Source organism: Psittacula echo, assembly GCF_963264785.1.
Source record: "Psittacula echo genome assembly, chromosome: 5".
Taxonomy (NCBI): Eukaryota; Metazoa; Chordata; class Aves; order Psittaciformes; family Psittacidae; genus Psittacula; species Psittacula echo.
This window is the reverse complement of record NC_137739.1, coordinates 43233388-43248559: the sequence shown is the minus strand read 5'-3', so window position 1 is coordinate 43248559 and position 15172 is coordinate 43233388. Positions and strand designations below refer to the sequence as shown.

Sequence of the window (15172 nt, the reverse complement as noted above, 5' to 3'; positions counted from 1 at the left end):
AATAACTTTGTGCTGTCAATCAGCCACACAGGTCTAATTTACAGTCATTGTCATCTTTAGGATACAAAGCCTCCTCATCCCCCTAAAAAAAGAAAAACATGCCAGCTTAAATGATGGCAAATTATCCATAAGCTTTCAGATAATAGCCTTTAATGCTTCTATTTTTCTTTTGTATGCTCCCCTGCCTGGCTTCCCTGGAGTTCTGACTGTTCTAGTAGTTAATTGTGAAAGATTATTTTTTTTTTTAATTATTTAATTTCTGACAACTGCTGGCTTAAAGTGGGGTGAATGTCACTGAGGACTTCCCCTAAGCAAAAGCTTCTCTTATTCCATTTTTAGGTTATTAACAAGTATGGAGACTTATATGGAGCAGAGCGCATCGCAGAACTTCTGGGTTTGGAAAAAAGTGCTCTTGATTTTAGTCCTGTGGAAGACAGCGAACCAGAAGAGGCATCTCTTGTGTCATGGTATAATTTCTGAACTTCGCAGACACATTATGTGTTGGCACAACTTCACTGTCACCGATTTAAACCAGATTTTATATTGAAACTGTAGTGATGTTTTCCTTGGCATGGAAAATTCAAATGGAGAAGTCTTCCTAGTGTGGAAGTAAAATAAAAAAGCTTTTTGTTTGTTCTAAAACATGTATACTTACTGTTATAAAAGTTAGAGAAAAATCTTTAATATGATGCTGACTGATGTAGTTGGCCGCTTTTTTAGTTTAAACAATAATCAGTGTGGCATTTAAAAGTTCCTTAGGTGTTAAAACAGAGTTAGTTTGTAAATGAAAGGACTGGAAAAGTATTGATAAAAAAATATCTATATGCCAGGTATCTAGAAAAAAAAATTAGAGATGTTTTCCTGAACAAATCCATGAGTGAAGATCAGAATTTGAAAGTATCGAAGTACCAAATGAATTAGGCTTCTGCAAGAGTTTGGTTTCCTTGATACTTAAGGCACACAAGAATAAAGATTTCCATTTGCATGCTATCTAATGGCTAATAAAATATTTAGAATTGTGTGGAAGGCATTACCTTTTGTCTTGGTAATTCTGGCAACATTTTACACTAGACAGAACACTTACCTCTTAAATTCAAACAAATCAGGTTCCACATTTCACTACTTTTAACACACGTTTTAATTTTTGTAAGTGGAATACTGCAGTATTGCTCTACTGAAATAGTTCCACCAGTTTCAGTGGTTTAGAAACTGTGTATGGGTGCTCAGTTAATGAATACTCTGAAAAATTAAGTGCCTACATCACTCAAAAAATAAACAGCAAATGTGCATCACAACCTTCAGCAAACAAATGTGACATGCCAAGCCCAGTTTGTTGTTTATCAATATAGAATTCAATACTTAATTTTAACATTGATGCATATCAAAACCTTTGTATTTCCTAGGTTAAGCTCCATTGATACAAAGTACCACATTTGGAAGCTCGGAGTTGTTTTCACTGATAATGTGAGTATGCTTTGATTTACTCTAAACATGATGTGTCTTCCACCATCTGCTTTTATTTTAAACAAACATACGCAAATAATACTGCATTACAGAGCCATTTTAAAATAGTGGTTTCTGTGTTGTAGCAAACTGCTTTAATTTATGTTAGAATTTTCTTTTTGATTCAAATGGGTATTAAGCACTTCCTCACCATTAATACAGTGTCACCATTCTGGAAGTTAATTGTACATTCATTTAATTTCATAGAAATCAATCTAGGAACCAAAGGTGTCTTTTTTAAATCAATCACCATCTATAGGATTTTTATTCCTGAATTACCTGTTCGCTGTGGTTGGTTAATTCTTTTCTTTCATACCTTCTCCTTTGGAAGGACCACACTTATATTAAAATCCCCATTTTACATGAACCCTCTTTTTGCATCCTCTTGAACATTCCAAAACAAACAAGAAGGCCAAGGTGAATCAAGAAAAGATGTATAAATTCATTGGGCACTACAAGCACACTGAGCCATTGTCCTTCAGTAAAAGCTTTCACTTCAAAGAGGCTTCAGGTTCACTGCTTGTAAAAAGAATAAGCTGTATTATGTGCTTTAGGTTTTCTGGGTGTCCTGGTTAATGTGGTCTTGAGACTTAGAGTACAGTGTCTTGTGAGTAATACAATGCATTTTCTTTCCTCCAGAATCAGTATTAAAAATTAAAAGTTCTGTATAACAAGCTCCCCAACCAAAACAGTTTCAAGGTAGGGGATTTTAATGTTAATAACATATATGCTGAAGACTTCATTTAAATATGAAAAGACAGAGGTCTCAGTTAAGCAATAAACACAGTGGAGACAGTAAGAGACAGAGTAAGACAGTGTTTTTGAACATTTAAAATAGAAGTATTACATTCAGACTGTGATTCAAATCAGAATGATAATACTGCTTTCTTTCATAAACTGAGTGACTGAAAGCAATATTCTGCATCCAGTAATGCATATTAGCACCTGCTAACATTCTACTGCTTTTCACTTTCTCTGCAGTCATTTTTATACTTAGCTTGGTACACGACTATGTCTATCCTTGGGCACTACAACAACTTCTTCTTTGCTGCTCATCTGCTGGATATTGCTATGGGTTTCAAGACATTGCGTACCATTTTGTCTTCAGTTACTCACAATGGCAAACAGGTTGGTGCTACATGCAAAAGTCTGAAAATGAATGTGTTTGGTAACCGTACTGGAAAAAAAAAATCTTGTAGTACCTAGGAAATACTGGAATTTAATCCATATTGATCATGATTGGATTAAAGAATACAATCCCATTATGTCTTGTGCAACACACCTAATACATGTTAAATCCTATGAAATTATAATAATCTATACCCACAGAATGCTGATAGCTAAAGAAGTTTTGTACACAATAGAGAAATGCATCATTTTAGAAAAATACGAGAGTATGAATTAGAGTCTCCCCAGCTCCTTCTCTATGCTCAGTGATGAACAGATTAGTGATAACTAATAAGAATTCACAATCTCTCCTTAGCTACAGCAGTAATAATGATCTGGGCACTGAGATTTCAATACTTAGCTAGTAAGAATGTGCTTGCAGGTGGGGGCATTCTGCACTGTGGAATACATTTATATGTCACTTTATCATGCAAAAAATCAGGTTTTCTTTCAGCAGAAATGGAACAATGGAAGTTTCTTCCCTTATCAGGAAAGGAGTTTCCTAAAATAGTGCATTTTTTGGAGGGTTTTATCTCCTTTTTCCTCCAGGATGGCCAAAAGTCGTATTATTTTTAATGTAGTGATTTATATATTTGCTTTATGAATAAATGTAGCACTCAAAACCTGGCATAATTGACAAAACTGTTTCAACTCAAGACAGCTTTAGTACGCATTCTGAACAAGCTTAGTTCTCCTAATCCTGTTGCTAGTAGGTATGAACACTGAAAGCTGCAGATCTGCAGAAAGAGATAAACTAAGTTGTTCAATATTCTTACATTTCTTTTAAAGGAGTAATATTGTGTTGTATTTTTAAAAGATGCAGCCTTCATTAAGTCCTCTGCAGAGCTGCAGCTTCTAATGCTGCATCATCTAACTTCAACAATGATCTAGTCTTACTAACTGCTAAACTTTTTCACCCAAGAGTTGTATTTGCTTAAAATTAAATTACTAACTCTTTGGTTATCTAGTTTATTGATGGCTTAGCTAACAAGCTTTGGAATAGAAAATAGACAATACATAATATAAGTCCCAGTTAAAATTATTTATTACTTATCAAATTAACTGAAGTTAGTTTTTTTTCAAGTTAGTAGAATTTAACTTTTAAAGTAAATAGTGGAAATATTGTTTCAGTGATACACAGTTTTTATGCATGTAGCTCAGAAAAATGGAAACAACTTCAATTTCTTGATACAAAATCCCTTTGATTTTCATGTGAGAGCAGGGTAGAGTAACACACCTCCAAGCAATAGGGAGACCCCAAAGCTATTGTAACTCCTGTCTTAGGTTCCTTATTGGGAAAGGTACAATATGATACATTTTCAATACTTAGGGCAATAACTGAGCTAGCATATCTCTTCTGACAGAATGAAATTGAAACTAAAACATTATCATATCTCCATACACAGCTTGTGCTTACTGTAGGACTCCTCGCTGTAGTAGTGTATCTTTACACTGTTGTGGCATTCAACTTCTTCCGCAAATTCTACAACAAAAGTGAAGATGAAGATGAACCAGACATGAAATGTGATGACATGATGACGGTAACTAAAATATTACTGGCATGCTTCAAATTTCATCCTGAATTTTCAAATGGATACTTAAGATAAAATGATAAGCAAGAAGGGATGCCTCTGATGTTAAATCCATGGGTCTGTTCTTCTAAACTCAGCAGTAGATAGGTGACACTTAAAAGCATAGGAAGATATTCTGATTTTTTTCCTATATTCTGTGGTCTATGATTTGCTGCAACACCTTCTACATTTGAAGATGGCAAATCCTTGAAGTACAGAGGAGAAATTTCATGACAAACTGCTCAACTCTGCAAAAAGAAGTTGTGTTGCACAGCACAAATAAATCCAATTTGTTCTTAATGTTTGCAAGTGTGCAAGCTCTTCTTATTCTTATTTCAGTTATATAAAGTATATAATGTTATTAGCACTAATTATAAAAGCCTGCTCCAAACCACTTACAACTAGTAATTCAGTCAAGAAGTAAGAAGTCAAGGGTGAGTAGAGAAGGGAGAAATTAAAAGTTATTTATTACCAGTGATAATATAATGCTACTAATTTCCCTTCTGGCTTCCACCTGTTACCACAATGTTATTTATGTTGTATTAAGAGATATTCTACAGATACATATTACAGTTTGAAGAGGTTTTGATTTTTTTACTGTCAACAGAAAACAGAACAAATTAGGTATTAAAAATGTAATATTCAGAGTTTGAGGCCAGCTAATTTCTTCCATGAAAAAGTCACTCTCTGCCCTGTGTTATAAGCCAAAGATAGAATAAAGCCCCTCAGAACAGAGGTGTGTCATGGACTTCACAAAATGATCTTCCCTGTTCTTGGGCTTTCTTTCAAGCACTGAGTGTTTGAACTATTGTTCAAACACTGATGTGCAAATGACAGAAATTATGAAAAATGCCCAATCAGTATTATTTAACTGGGCCCTCTCCAAGTTGTATACAATCATCTGGTCATAAAATAAATGTAGGAGTATTTGGAATAATGAAACTTTATTACATCTATATTACATTTTAAACCATTCTACCAAGTGAGGCAAATAAATTCCAAGTTATGTTTTTAAATATGATTAAACTAGTAACAGCATCTTATGTCAACAGTAAAGTTGCATTATAAAAATGGATATATACTTTTATTTAGTGTTTGCTTAAAAAAGACCAGATTTGTGAGGTTTTATGCTGATTATTTAGTACCAGCATTGATTTCTAATGTGACTTCAGAACACTGGCTGGGCTTAAAGATTTCTGTTGGTTTTAACCCACGGTGTGACTGAAGATGGTTTACAAGATTGTGTAGCTGACTGATACATGAGGAATGATATTATGTGTTCATTTTTACTGTAACTTATGTAAAGAATCAGCACAGCAGGATCATTTTTCAATAAGGAAACAAACAAAATCATTCACAGTAAATAGATCTGTAATTTTCCTCTTTTTTTAGTGTTACCTGTTCCACATGTATGTGGGCGTAAGGGCTGGTGGTGGCATTGGAGATGAAATTGAGGATCCCGCAGGAGACCCTTATGAAATGTATCGAATTGTCTTTGACATCACATTTTTCTTCTTTGTCATTGTCATCCTACTGGCCATTATTCAAGGTACTGTCGCTTACCTTAGTAGAGACTGTTGGAATTTAGTTTACTTAAGTTCTGCAATGTATTTAAACCATATTTGTGTTTGAGGTAAATTTATCAGTATATTGCTGTAAGGAGTTATTTCTGAGCTGATAAAATCATTAATTCTGAAAGTAATGATTTTTTACTTAATCCATAAATAATGCATTGTCCCAGGTTCTACAAAACGATAAAGCACAAAAACCATAACTCAACTGGGTTACAGTGTTTAAGAACACTGTGACATCTATCCAGAAGTGACGCAGCTTGTGCAGGATCACTGTTCTTCCATTGGTAATAACCTTTTAAACTTGGAGAGCCTTGCTGTAGATACTCTTCATACCTTTAGCTTGGAACCATCACAGCTGGCTGGGGAATGGAGACTTTTCCCTTGAAAAAGGGAAAGGACATGGAGAAAGTCACCACGGCCACATACCCATTTCCTCCTTTCCTTAGAGGACAATTTGCAGTTTTAATTGGTTTGAAGCTGTGGTTTACAGAGAATGAGACCTTCCTTCAATGACTTTGGTATGCAACACTCATTGTATAACCTGACCTAAGGGTGTTCAGAAGAAACACCAGTTTATGGCGATCTGGTGGCAAAGAAAAATGAAATACATCTATACTGAGAAAAAAATTAGGAATGTCACAGTTCCAAAATGATCCAACTCTATTCTCAGCATGTTGCAAGTGGCAGAATGGTGCTTCAAATGTGACGCAGCATCATGAACTGGCTGCAGGGGGCCTGTGGGAGCAAAGTTGTCTTTGTGCTACAAAAGCTGAGAAACAAGAGTTCCAAGAGAGGGAGAATGAAAATTAAATTCTCTCACAAGAACAAAAGAGATGAGATTATGGAAGCTTAAACTGACCAAAATATAAGAACAGAAAAGCCTTTCCACTCTGAATATTGTACTTCTATGTAAGAGAAATTGTTACTGCTAGGAGCATTGCGTAAACACTTTTAAATGTCTGGAAATTGATAATTGTACCTTGAACTTTTCAGCCTAGACATAAGTTCGCTAAACTCCAAAGACAGTGGAGGATATCTGGCAGATGTTACTAGAAATATGAAAATTGCCAAGTGCTGAAGTGTTGCTACTTTTCTATTTGAAATAGGTCTGATCATTGATGCTTTTGGTGAATTAAGAGACCAGCAAGAACAAGTGAGAGAAGACATGGAGGTATGAGGACACACTCTACGTTTTTCATTATTCTTACTCATCTAGATTTTAAATAGTTAAAATAGTGTCCTTGAGATAAAATTGATTTGTAATCACAACCTGTGTTTCCAGACCAAATGTTTCATTTGTGGAATCGGCAACGACTATTTTGACACAACCCCACATGGCTTTGAAACACATACTTTGCAGGAACACAACTTGGCAAACTATCTGTAAGTATATTTTACTACTGGAATTACAATAAAGAGACCTTTCAGCTCCAGAGTAATTTAGATGCACACGTTGCTGACAAAAAGACAGAATTCTGTAGAACTGGGGATTATCTCCATTCTTTCCTGATCTCCCCTTCTCTACTCCATACCTATGGTTACCTTCGACATGCTCATCTTATACAAGAGCTGCCTTAGTGGAATGATGCCTGAAGGCACATTAACTCCTCATTCCTCTCAAAGGAAACCCAGGTATGTGGAATGATAGGGAACAACAGTTTAATAATTTGGGTTAGTTTGGAAGTTTTGACTGTGACTGCTAGGGGCTTGGTAACGATGAGACCACTGAAAATGTTTGACAGAAAGAAAACCCAAACAAAAGCATTTTGAGGAGATTCCTGAAAGATAAGCTACAAAACAATGTATAAGTCTACCCTATAGTTCTTTAGTGATAGTGCAGCTTTCTGAAACTTCTAAGTAATCAGGAGCTGTATCTGTTTAGACTATTGTCCAATCTCCCAACACAGTGATCTTCTACTTTCATTAGTAAATACAGAGCAGATCAAAGAGGATATTTAAAAAGTTAACTTGGTGGCATTACTCATACAACAATGCTAATTACATGAGCATTACGCCAGCAGAACTAAAGGAGCTGAACTGGTGGCATCTTATAGACATCTGGCTTTGGAAGGCTGCACCTGAACTTTTTAAATTAAAAAATAATAAAACCTACTTGAGCCTCCTGGCATGGCGGCTGCATTACTCCTTGCATAGCAGCTGACACTGCAAAAATCAATGTGCATTACTTTTGTGAGGCAAATTTCTATTAACATCTATAGTTTTACCAGCCAACAACCTCCAAGCTTTTCTTACTATACTGAAATGCTTAACTGGTCTATGGGAACCTGCAATTCACAGTAAATTAGAAGTGGCCATTTCCTTAATATTATATATAGTGGATGATCTTTTTAACCAGGTTGCCCTTTAATTATACAAATGCTAGTCAGTGTACATTCCTTTCTTTACAATTGTAGTTTCTCGCTACTCGTGTGGTGAGGGACGGAAGCACTAGTTCCCTCCGAACTAGGGCTGAGACATAGAGCATTCACGGAATGCGGGTCATCAACGATTTATTGCGCAGTTACAATTCCTTATATTTGCCGCCCAAGCACCTCCCCAGGGTCAGCTGGTTCCTGTCCCTCCTGGCAGCTTCCCGTCCATGCACCAATCCCTACAACAATGAAAGCACATACCAAGCTTAACCCGAAAGGCACGGCATGAAAAGTGGCCAGCCACAAGTTTTGTTACATAGAAACAGAGCATTGTTAGTACTCTGCAGCCTTCCTAATTAATTGAAGCTTTCTACATTTGAGTAATTGCAGGGATCTGAGATAGCCAGGTTCAGCTTATGAGCTGCATGGCATCAGTGTTTGGAAATCTTGGTGCAGCTGAGGATTTGCAACACTTCTAAACTTCTTGCATAGTAGCCAACTTCTTCCAAAGTGAAATGGTGGAACATATGTGTATAGGTGTTGGGGTATGCCTAATTCAGGTATTGCTCCTAGCACTGAGATGAAGAAAATGCTAAACCTCATTTTTCCACTTCTATATATTTTACATCTTTAGCACTTTCACAGGAGATGTGCTGAAGGATAGAATTTTCTCCTTTAGCATAAGCAATATCATTACTTCACTGACAGGCATAATCTCCTTCACATACCCCAGGCTAGGAAAGGTTAGGCAGAGATGTTTTCTGCATTAACACCTGCTTTCTTCATGTGCTTCTTTCAGATTCTTTTTAATGTACCTCATTAACAAGGATGAAACTGAGCATACTGGCCAGGTGAGTAGAAAAGAAATTACCCTGTAGCTTGTAGCAGCCTTGTAACTCAGTACCACCAGGTGGAACTGATGTACCACCAGGGAGTGGGGATGATGCCACCCTCCCTGATTGTTTTCTGCAAGTGAAATAAAAGGAAGGGTTAAAAAAAAAAAAAAAAAGAGGGTAGAGGGAAGGCTGCACCCTGTGCTATTCTACCCAGCACTGTAGTAGCACTGACCCAGAACTGGAAGGTCAGTGGTAGCATTGACCCAGAACTGGGTCAGAACTCTACTAGTTATCTTACTGCCATCTTATCTCTGAAATGAAAGCCTGAAATATACCAGTTGTAATTTATCCCCAAAAGATTAAGTAGTTACTATATTTATAGTCTAAATCAATCTATATGTATATATAGATAGGTACATGGATGTGTGCATGTGTGTTCAGTGTTGTTAAGCCCTAAGTGTATATAAGAGATAATTAAATCCTATTTATTTTCTTATTTATCTCAAGTAAGAAGCTGTTATGCAAACACTACAAATGAACCATACACTTCAATGTTTTCCAAGCAAACTAAACCACATTCTATCTATACAGATTGTGTGCAGGTTTGCTCTGATATTACTCAGACTGATTAATTTACACATATGCAGTTTTTTTCTAATAGGGCTTAAATTTCAGTAGTACTGAATCAAGAGAAGTGCAAAACAATACTTTTACAAACATTCTTGATATACAATCTTTGAGTTTTTATGTCTTCACAGTTCTACTCCATGGTCATAGGCATAGTACCTTGTTATTGTCAAACAGCACTAACTGGAGCAAGTCTGTTAAGACAAATACTCTCTATCTTTTTCAGGAGTCATTTGTGTGGAAGATGTATCAAGAAAGATGTTGGGATTTTTTCCCAGCAGGGGACTGCTTCCGGAAACAGTATGAGGATCAACTTGGCTAATACCACAAAACAAATTACTTATTCGTTAACTGTTAAGATCCAAGATACAAAAAAAAAAAAAAAAAAAACCAACCCTTCTTTTCTTTTCATGATGTTATTTAACATCTTGTATTTACTTTAAATGTCTTTAAACTTCAAGATATACATAAAATGTGATACTATTTCATAGGCTTTTTGTACCTACCACATATGAAACAGGTCTTTTGTTGGAATTTTCACTGGAAGAGAGAAAGCTATGCGGGGTTAAGCCTTCCAGTTCAAACATGATCTGAAATTATAGCCATTTTTTAACCACATCATTAACCTAATGCTTTGGCAGTGCAGTTGAAAGGGCTAAAAGGTGTCTTAGTTGCATATTTGACATTTAAGAACTTGAACACCAGAGGCCATGCCTCAGAAAAAAATACTTCTTTTAACTAACTGCTGTCCATTTACTCCCCAGTATTTGCTAGTGAATGTATTTTAAGATACAGCTTGAAAAGCTTTAAGCAGTTAAAAAGAAAACATTTTCAAACACTTTGTCAACCTTGAAACATTAAGTGCCTTAAAACCTCTATAGACATAGCTATGCAAACTTTTTATTTATGTTAGTGTTCTAGGTGAACAGATCCATTAACTGTATTGCTTTTCTGTCTTTCTGTATGAAATTGCACTTAAAGTTTGTTTATACACTACCTTCAATGACAGCTTATTAGATGCTGCTGTTAAAAGACATACACTGTATCACAATGAATACAATTTAAATCTTAGGCCAAAATAAAACAATGATCAATGGTCACCTGCAAACAGAAGCTGCTAGGATTATGCATTTTCTTTTCCTTCTAAGAAAAAGTGCCCACTGCAATAAAGTATTATGAACCAAATACTATGTTTGCTATTGTCTTGCTCATTTCCCTACAATATGAAGATGTGAAGTGAGGATGGTAACTAAACCCACATTTATTCATTCATCATTCATAGTTTTATTTTTAAGGACTACATAGAGCAAGTACAAGCTGAAATAACTGTTTTCTTGGATATACTGTAGCCTGTATCTTTAGCAAATCCTAATTTCATCACAAATTTTAGACCCTTCTAAGAATATTAGACAATTTTCAATCACACCTAAATTAATTTTGGTTGCACAGAATTTAAGGTACCAGCAAAGAAAGCTGGACCTTTGGCATACTGAAAAAAAAAGTGAAACATAAAGGAAATAACAAGGAGATCAAAGAAGATTCAACTTTCTACCTAATGTTTGCTATATTCAGTTATTCACAGAAGAAGATCTGAGCTTCAGGAAATCATGCTGTCCAGCCACTCTTCAAGCTCTTCCTCAGTAAGAGTTTTAGATGTACTTTGCTGTTGCTGTGATGCTGTACTCTTCTCTTCAGGCATATCTAGTTTTAAAGGGTCTAGAAAAATGAAAAGAACACACTTTAAAATCCAGAAGCAATTCCATACCAGCTCTTCATCCCAGATCATTTTGCTTTTTAATGTACAACTGGCTCTATTCAAACAAAATCTCTCTTTCCTGAAGAATCACAAGTCAAGAAACAGTAGCAACAGTAAAAGAGATGAGACAGCTTAATAAGCTCAACCAGAGCAATGTGGCTTCCATCTGCTTCAAGGCAGACAGGGCCTGGTTTGCAGCAGACAATAAGTGTTCTCCCTACTGCAATTTGTTGGCAATCCCATCACTGCAGAGGTTACTTTAATGTAGAAGAGCAGGAGACCACAACAGCAGATTGCCCTGCACGATTATTACAGCACATGTTACAGTATGATTCCATATTCTGATGGCATTGTTTTCTTAATGATTTAAGCTGTGTTTTGAAGTGGAAAGCATGACCTGCCACTGAAATAAAAGAGCACTTCAAGACTGTCTTCAGTAACAAGATTTGCTGTATTGCTTGTGGTGACATCCTACATGTTCAGCCATCTTGGACTTAATTTTAAGATAGCAAGAATATCACACACAAAAAACCAAAGATGCTAAAGATTCTTTTAAAGCATGGTGGACTGGGAATGAGTAGTAAGCCACCTCCATCAAAAGAAACAGCAGTGTAGCTTCCAACAATGCAAACAAAAGAAAGGGGTTGCTGATTTTTCTGAAATTGTAATTTTTGCATATGTTTTGTTTCCATACTAAACAATTTTATAAAATCTATGCTAGTACAGTTTGAAAAGAGCATTTATAACAAGCCATCAGAAATAGCTGTCAATTCTTCTGTACACTATCAGCACAGTGAACTAAGGGCCAATAATATTACATGAAAGCTTTACCATCCTCTCACTAAAGTTCTCTAGTAGTGCTTTATTTTTGTTTTTTTAATTTTAAATTTTGCTGATTCACAAGACCAGTGCTGCTCTACAGAAGGAACTTTAGTGGAGAGATAAAATTCAAAAGAAACAAATGTGTCACAACGTATCCTCAGATAAATGCAGTATGACAGAGATGATGACAGCAATACTGTTGACTGGCCATCACAAATTCAAAACATCACCAAAATAGAGAGCAATGGAAATTAGATAAAGGCATGCTGAGGAGAAAAGATGTCTTACTGTTTTCCTTACAATCCGTTTTCAGATCTTTCTCAGTCGGTATGTTGTAGGATAATGCTTCTGACACAGGTCTGTTTTCTTTATCAGTGGGGGCATCTAGATTCAGGAGAAGATCTAGTTCTTCATCCAAATGGTCAGTCTCTTGCTTTGATAGTGGATGACCCCTCTGAAGTGGCTCTGCAGTTGTCCTAGGACCATTTTTACTTCCAGGCTCCAATGGAGCATCAGAATTGCCAGTGGCATGGGACACCAACACTGTTTCACTTTGAGCTGGAACCTGTCGGAACAGAAGCTCTTTCTTCTTGCCATCTTTGATAATTTTAGATTTCATCTGTGGGAGCTCTTCAGGTGTTGATGCCTAAGAGTATAAGAAAGGACTTGAGTCTTCCTGATGATTAACTCCCTTTTTACTATTCTATTTTGAAATGTAGTTCATTCTTCCTCCATCCAACCCCTTACAAAGTTACAATGGATTTCAGCAGAATTGAATTCAGAAGTACAAGTAAAGTTCCCTTTACCAAAGCAACTACAAACTCTTTTTATCACTTATATCAGAATATGAGATTGTATGCTAAAATAGCAACTTCTATAGTGTCACAAATAAATACTTCCTGGAGAGTTACTCTTTAATTCCTCTCTACTGAAATCCTATTGATACTCAGAATTTGGCTAGAAATATTATCCCATGTTAGGCCTTCCCTCCAAAATTCCAGTCTTGAAAGCAAACCATACTACAGGTTGCTGAAAATCATTTAGCAAAAGTTACAGGCTATAGCTGTATATTTTGGAAAATGAAACCAAATTACAAAACATTATCACATAGTGAAACAAGAAGTGGCAACTCATTATTTAACCATGGAACACAGATTCTGCTTTTATCAGGATGTCCTGGAATTAATAACACTGCGCCGTGTCTGATGACCACACCACCAGTCAGAATGCCAAGACAAAAGATAAATATCATAACACACACTTTATAACCCTGACAAAAGTCAAAAACAATGACTAGAACTCTTAAGAAGAAAACTGTATTTGAAAGTAGCATTTATTTGCAGATTCCCTTAGACATCACATCTGCAGATTCAGTTGAGCTCCCTTAAGAAAAAGCACTGTTGTGCCAGTCACAGAAGCATTTCAAGTAACTACAAACAGAAGCAAAATTTATTCTGTAAGGGTCACCTTGCTTGAGCAGATGGATTTTTTTTTTAATAGGAATTTTGTTTTAATATTGAAGTCTCATTGGTTCTCTGTCCTGGGTTCAGCAGTAGCAGTCATTTTTCTCCTTCTTAGTAGCTGGTGCAGTTCTGTATTTTTGACTTTCAGCCTGGGAACAGCACTGATAACACCGATGTTTTCAGTTGTTGCTCAGTAATGTTTACTCTGACCAAGGACTTTCTGAGTCTCATGCTCTGCCAGGGAGGAGGAGAAGCCGGAAGGAAGCAGAGACAGGACACCCGACCCAACCTAGCCAAAGAGGTATTCCATACCACAGCACCTCATGCCCAGTATATAAACTGGGGGCAGTTACCCAGAAGGGCTGGATCACTCCTTGGTCGGGCTGAGTATCGGTCGGCGGGTGGTGAGCAGTTGTATTCTCTTCTCCTGTTATTTCCCTTATCATTATTATTATTATTGGTGGTAGCAGCAGTGGTTTGTGTTATACCTTAGTTACTGGACTGTTCTTATCTCAACCCATGGGAGTTACATTCTTTCAATTCTCCTCCCCATCCCTCCCGGAGCAGGGGGACAAAGGGGGAGGAGTGAGTGAGCGGCTGCATGGTTCCGGGTTGCTGGCAGGGCTTAAACCACGACATTCCCTTATTTTTAACTCACAGCCTAAAGAAACTTTTTCTCCTAATACCGTTGCTCATTTTTTCCACTAGAGCATAAGTGACATTTTCTTCACCTGTTTGATTGACAGTTCTATCTACTCTAAGACAGATGTAAGTTTCATTCATGGAACAAACATGTATGTTGATATTAGCTGCGTAGAAGTGTAAACCACAACAAATTATGAGGAAAGAATATGAAAGCATTTTCAAGGTTTTGATGCAAGCTTTTAACAGCTGCTAACAAAGGAAGCAAATACAAAACCAGTGCAAACATTCCATGTCGAACACTCCAATACCTGGCTTCAAATCTAATGTGCTGCACATCAAAGGATTTTGTTTACACAAAGCATAAGAAGCATAGCAGGGTTGCCTGCATTACCTGCCATTTGACATGCCAGTCTCAATAAATATACTTACTTATAAAGCACATTGTACTTACATTTGAAGACCCAAGTTTAAAGTAATCATTCCCGCACATATTGTTTCACTTAAAATATTTGCATTTTCTTGTGAAAATTCGCAGTATTACCTGCACAAGTTCAGCAGCTACATTCAACCTCAGATGTAGAGGTAATTCCTGAAGGGCCTGGGCCAAAGACTGGCAGTCAACAGAAAGTGCCGATAACTGAAATATAATTCAACACATAGTATGGCTGTATTAAAATAAAAATGAACTAATAATGACTTTAATCATAGTTTTAAATGACACATGTACAAGCAGTTTGGCTAAATTACCATATAAACAGCTACAACAAAATAATCACTTAAAGGTTTGGAAACAAGGTATATATGGAATGCTCCTTGGGCAGTGCCTTCAAAATCCA

General features: G+C 36.4%; 2 protein-coding genes across 3 annotated transcripts in view; one reads left to right on the top strand and one right to left on the bottom strand.

Moving 5' to 3' along the window:
• RYR3 (ryanodine receptor 3) overlaps window positions 1–10625 on the top strand; it is a gene marked incomplete at its 5' end in the record, with an annotated part of 224891 nt that extends 214266 nt beyond the window's left edge. The window contains 9 exons of the mRNA XM_080618062.1: window positions 340–467; window positions 1404–1464; window positions 2485–2631; window positions 4077–4211; window positions 5634–5790; window positions 6922–6986; window positions 7098–7198; window positions 8987–9038; window positions 9877–10625. Of these exons, the coding sequence (XP_080474188.1) occupies window positions 340–467; window positions 1404–1464; window positions 2485–2631; window positions 4077–4211; window positions 5634–5790; window positions 6922–6986; window positions 7098–7198; window positions 8987–9038; window positions 9877–9972 (942 nt within the window). The 3' untranslated portion in view covers window positions 9973–10625. The remainder of the gene's footprint in view (window positions 1–339; window positions 468–1403; window positions 1465–2484; window positions 2632–4076; window positions 4212–5633; window positions 5791–6921; window positions 6987–7097; window positions 7199–8986; window positions 9039–9876) is intronic.
• Window positions 10626–11044: 419 nt separating this feature from the next.
• The window catches only part of AVEN (apoptosis and caspase activation inhibitor), a gene marked incomplete at its 5' end in the record, with an annotated part of 103474 nt that continues 99346 nt past the window's right edge, over window positions 11045–15172 (bottom strand). Inside the window, 3 exons of one of the 2 annotated variants that reach the window (XM_080617227.1) lie at window positions 11045–11366; window positions 12517–12874; window positions 14878–14973. In XM_080617227.1, coding sequence (XP_080473353.1) covers window positions 11248–11366; window positions 12517–12874; window positions 14878–14973 — 573 coding nt within the window. In that variant the 3' untranslated portion in view covers window positions 11045–11247. The remainder of the gene's footprint in view (window positions 11367–12516; window positions 12875–14877; window positions 14974–15172) is intronic. The other variant, XM_080617228.1, reaches the window with a different exon arrangement.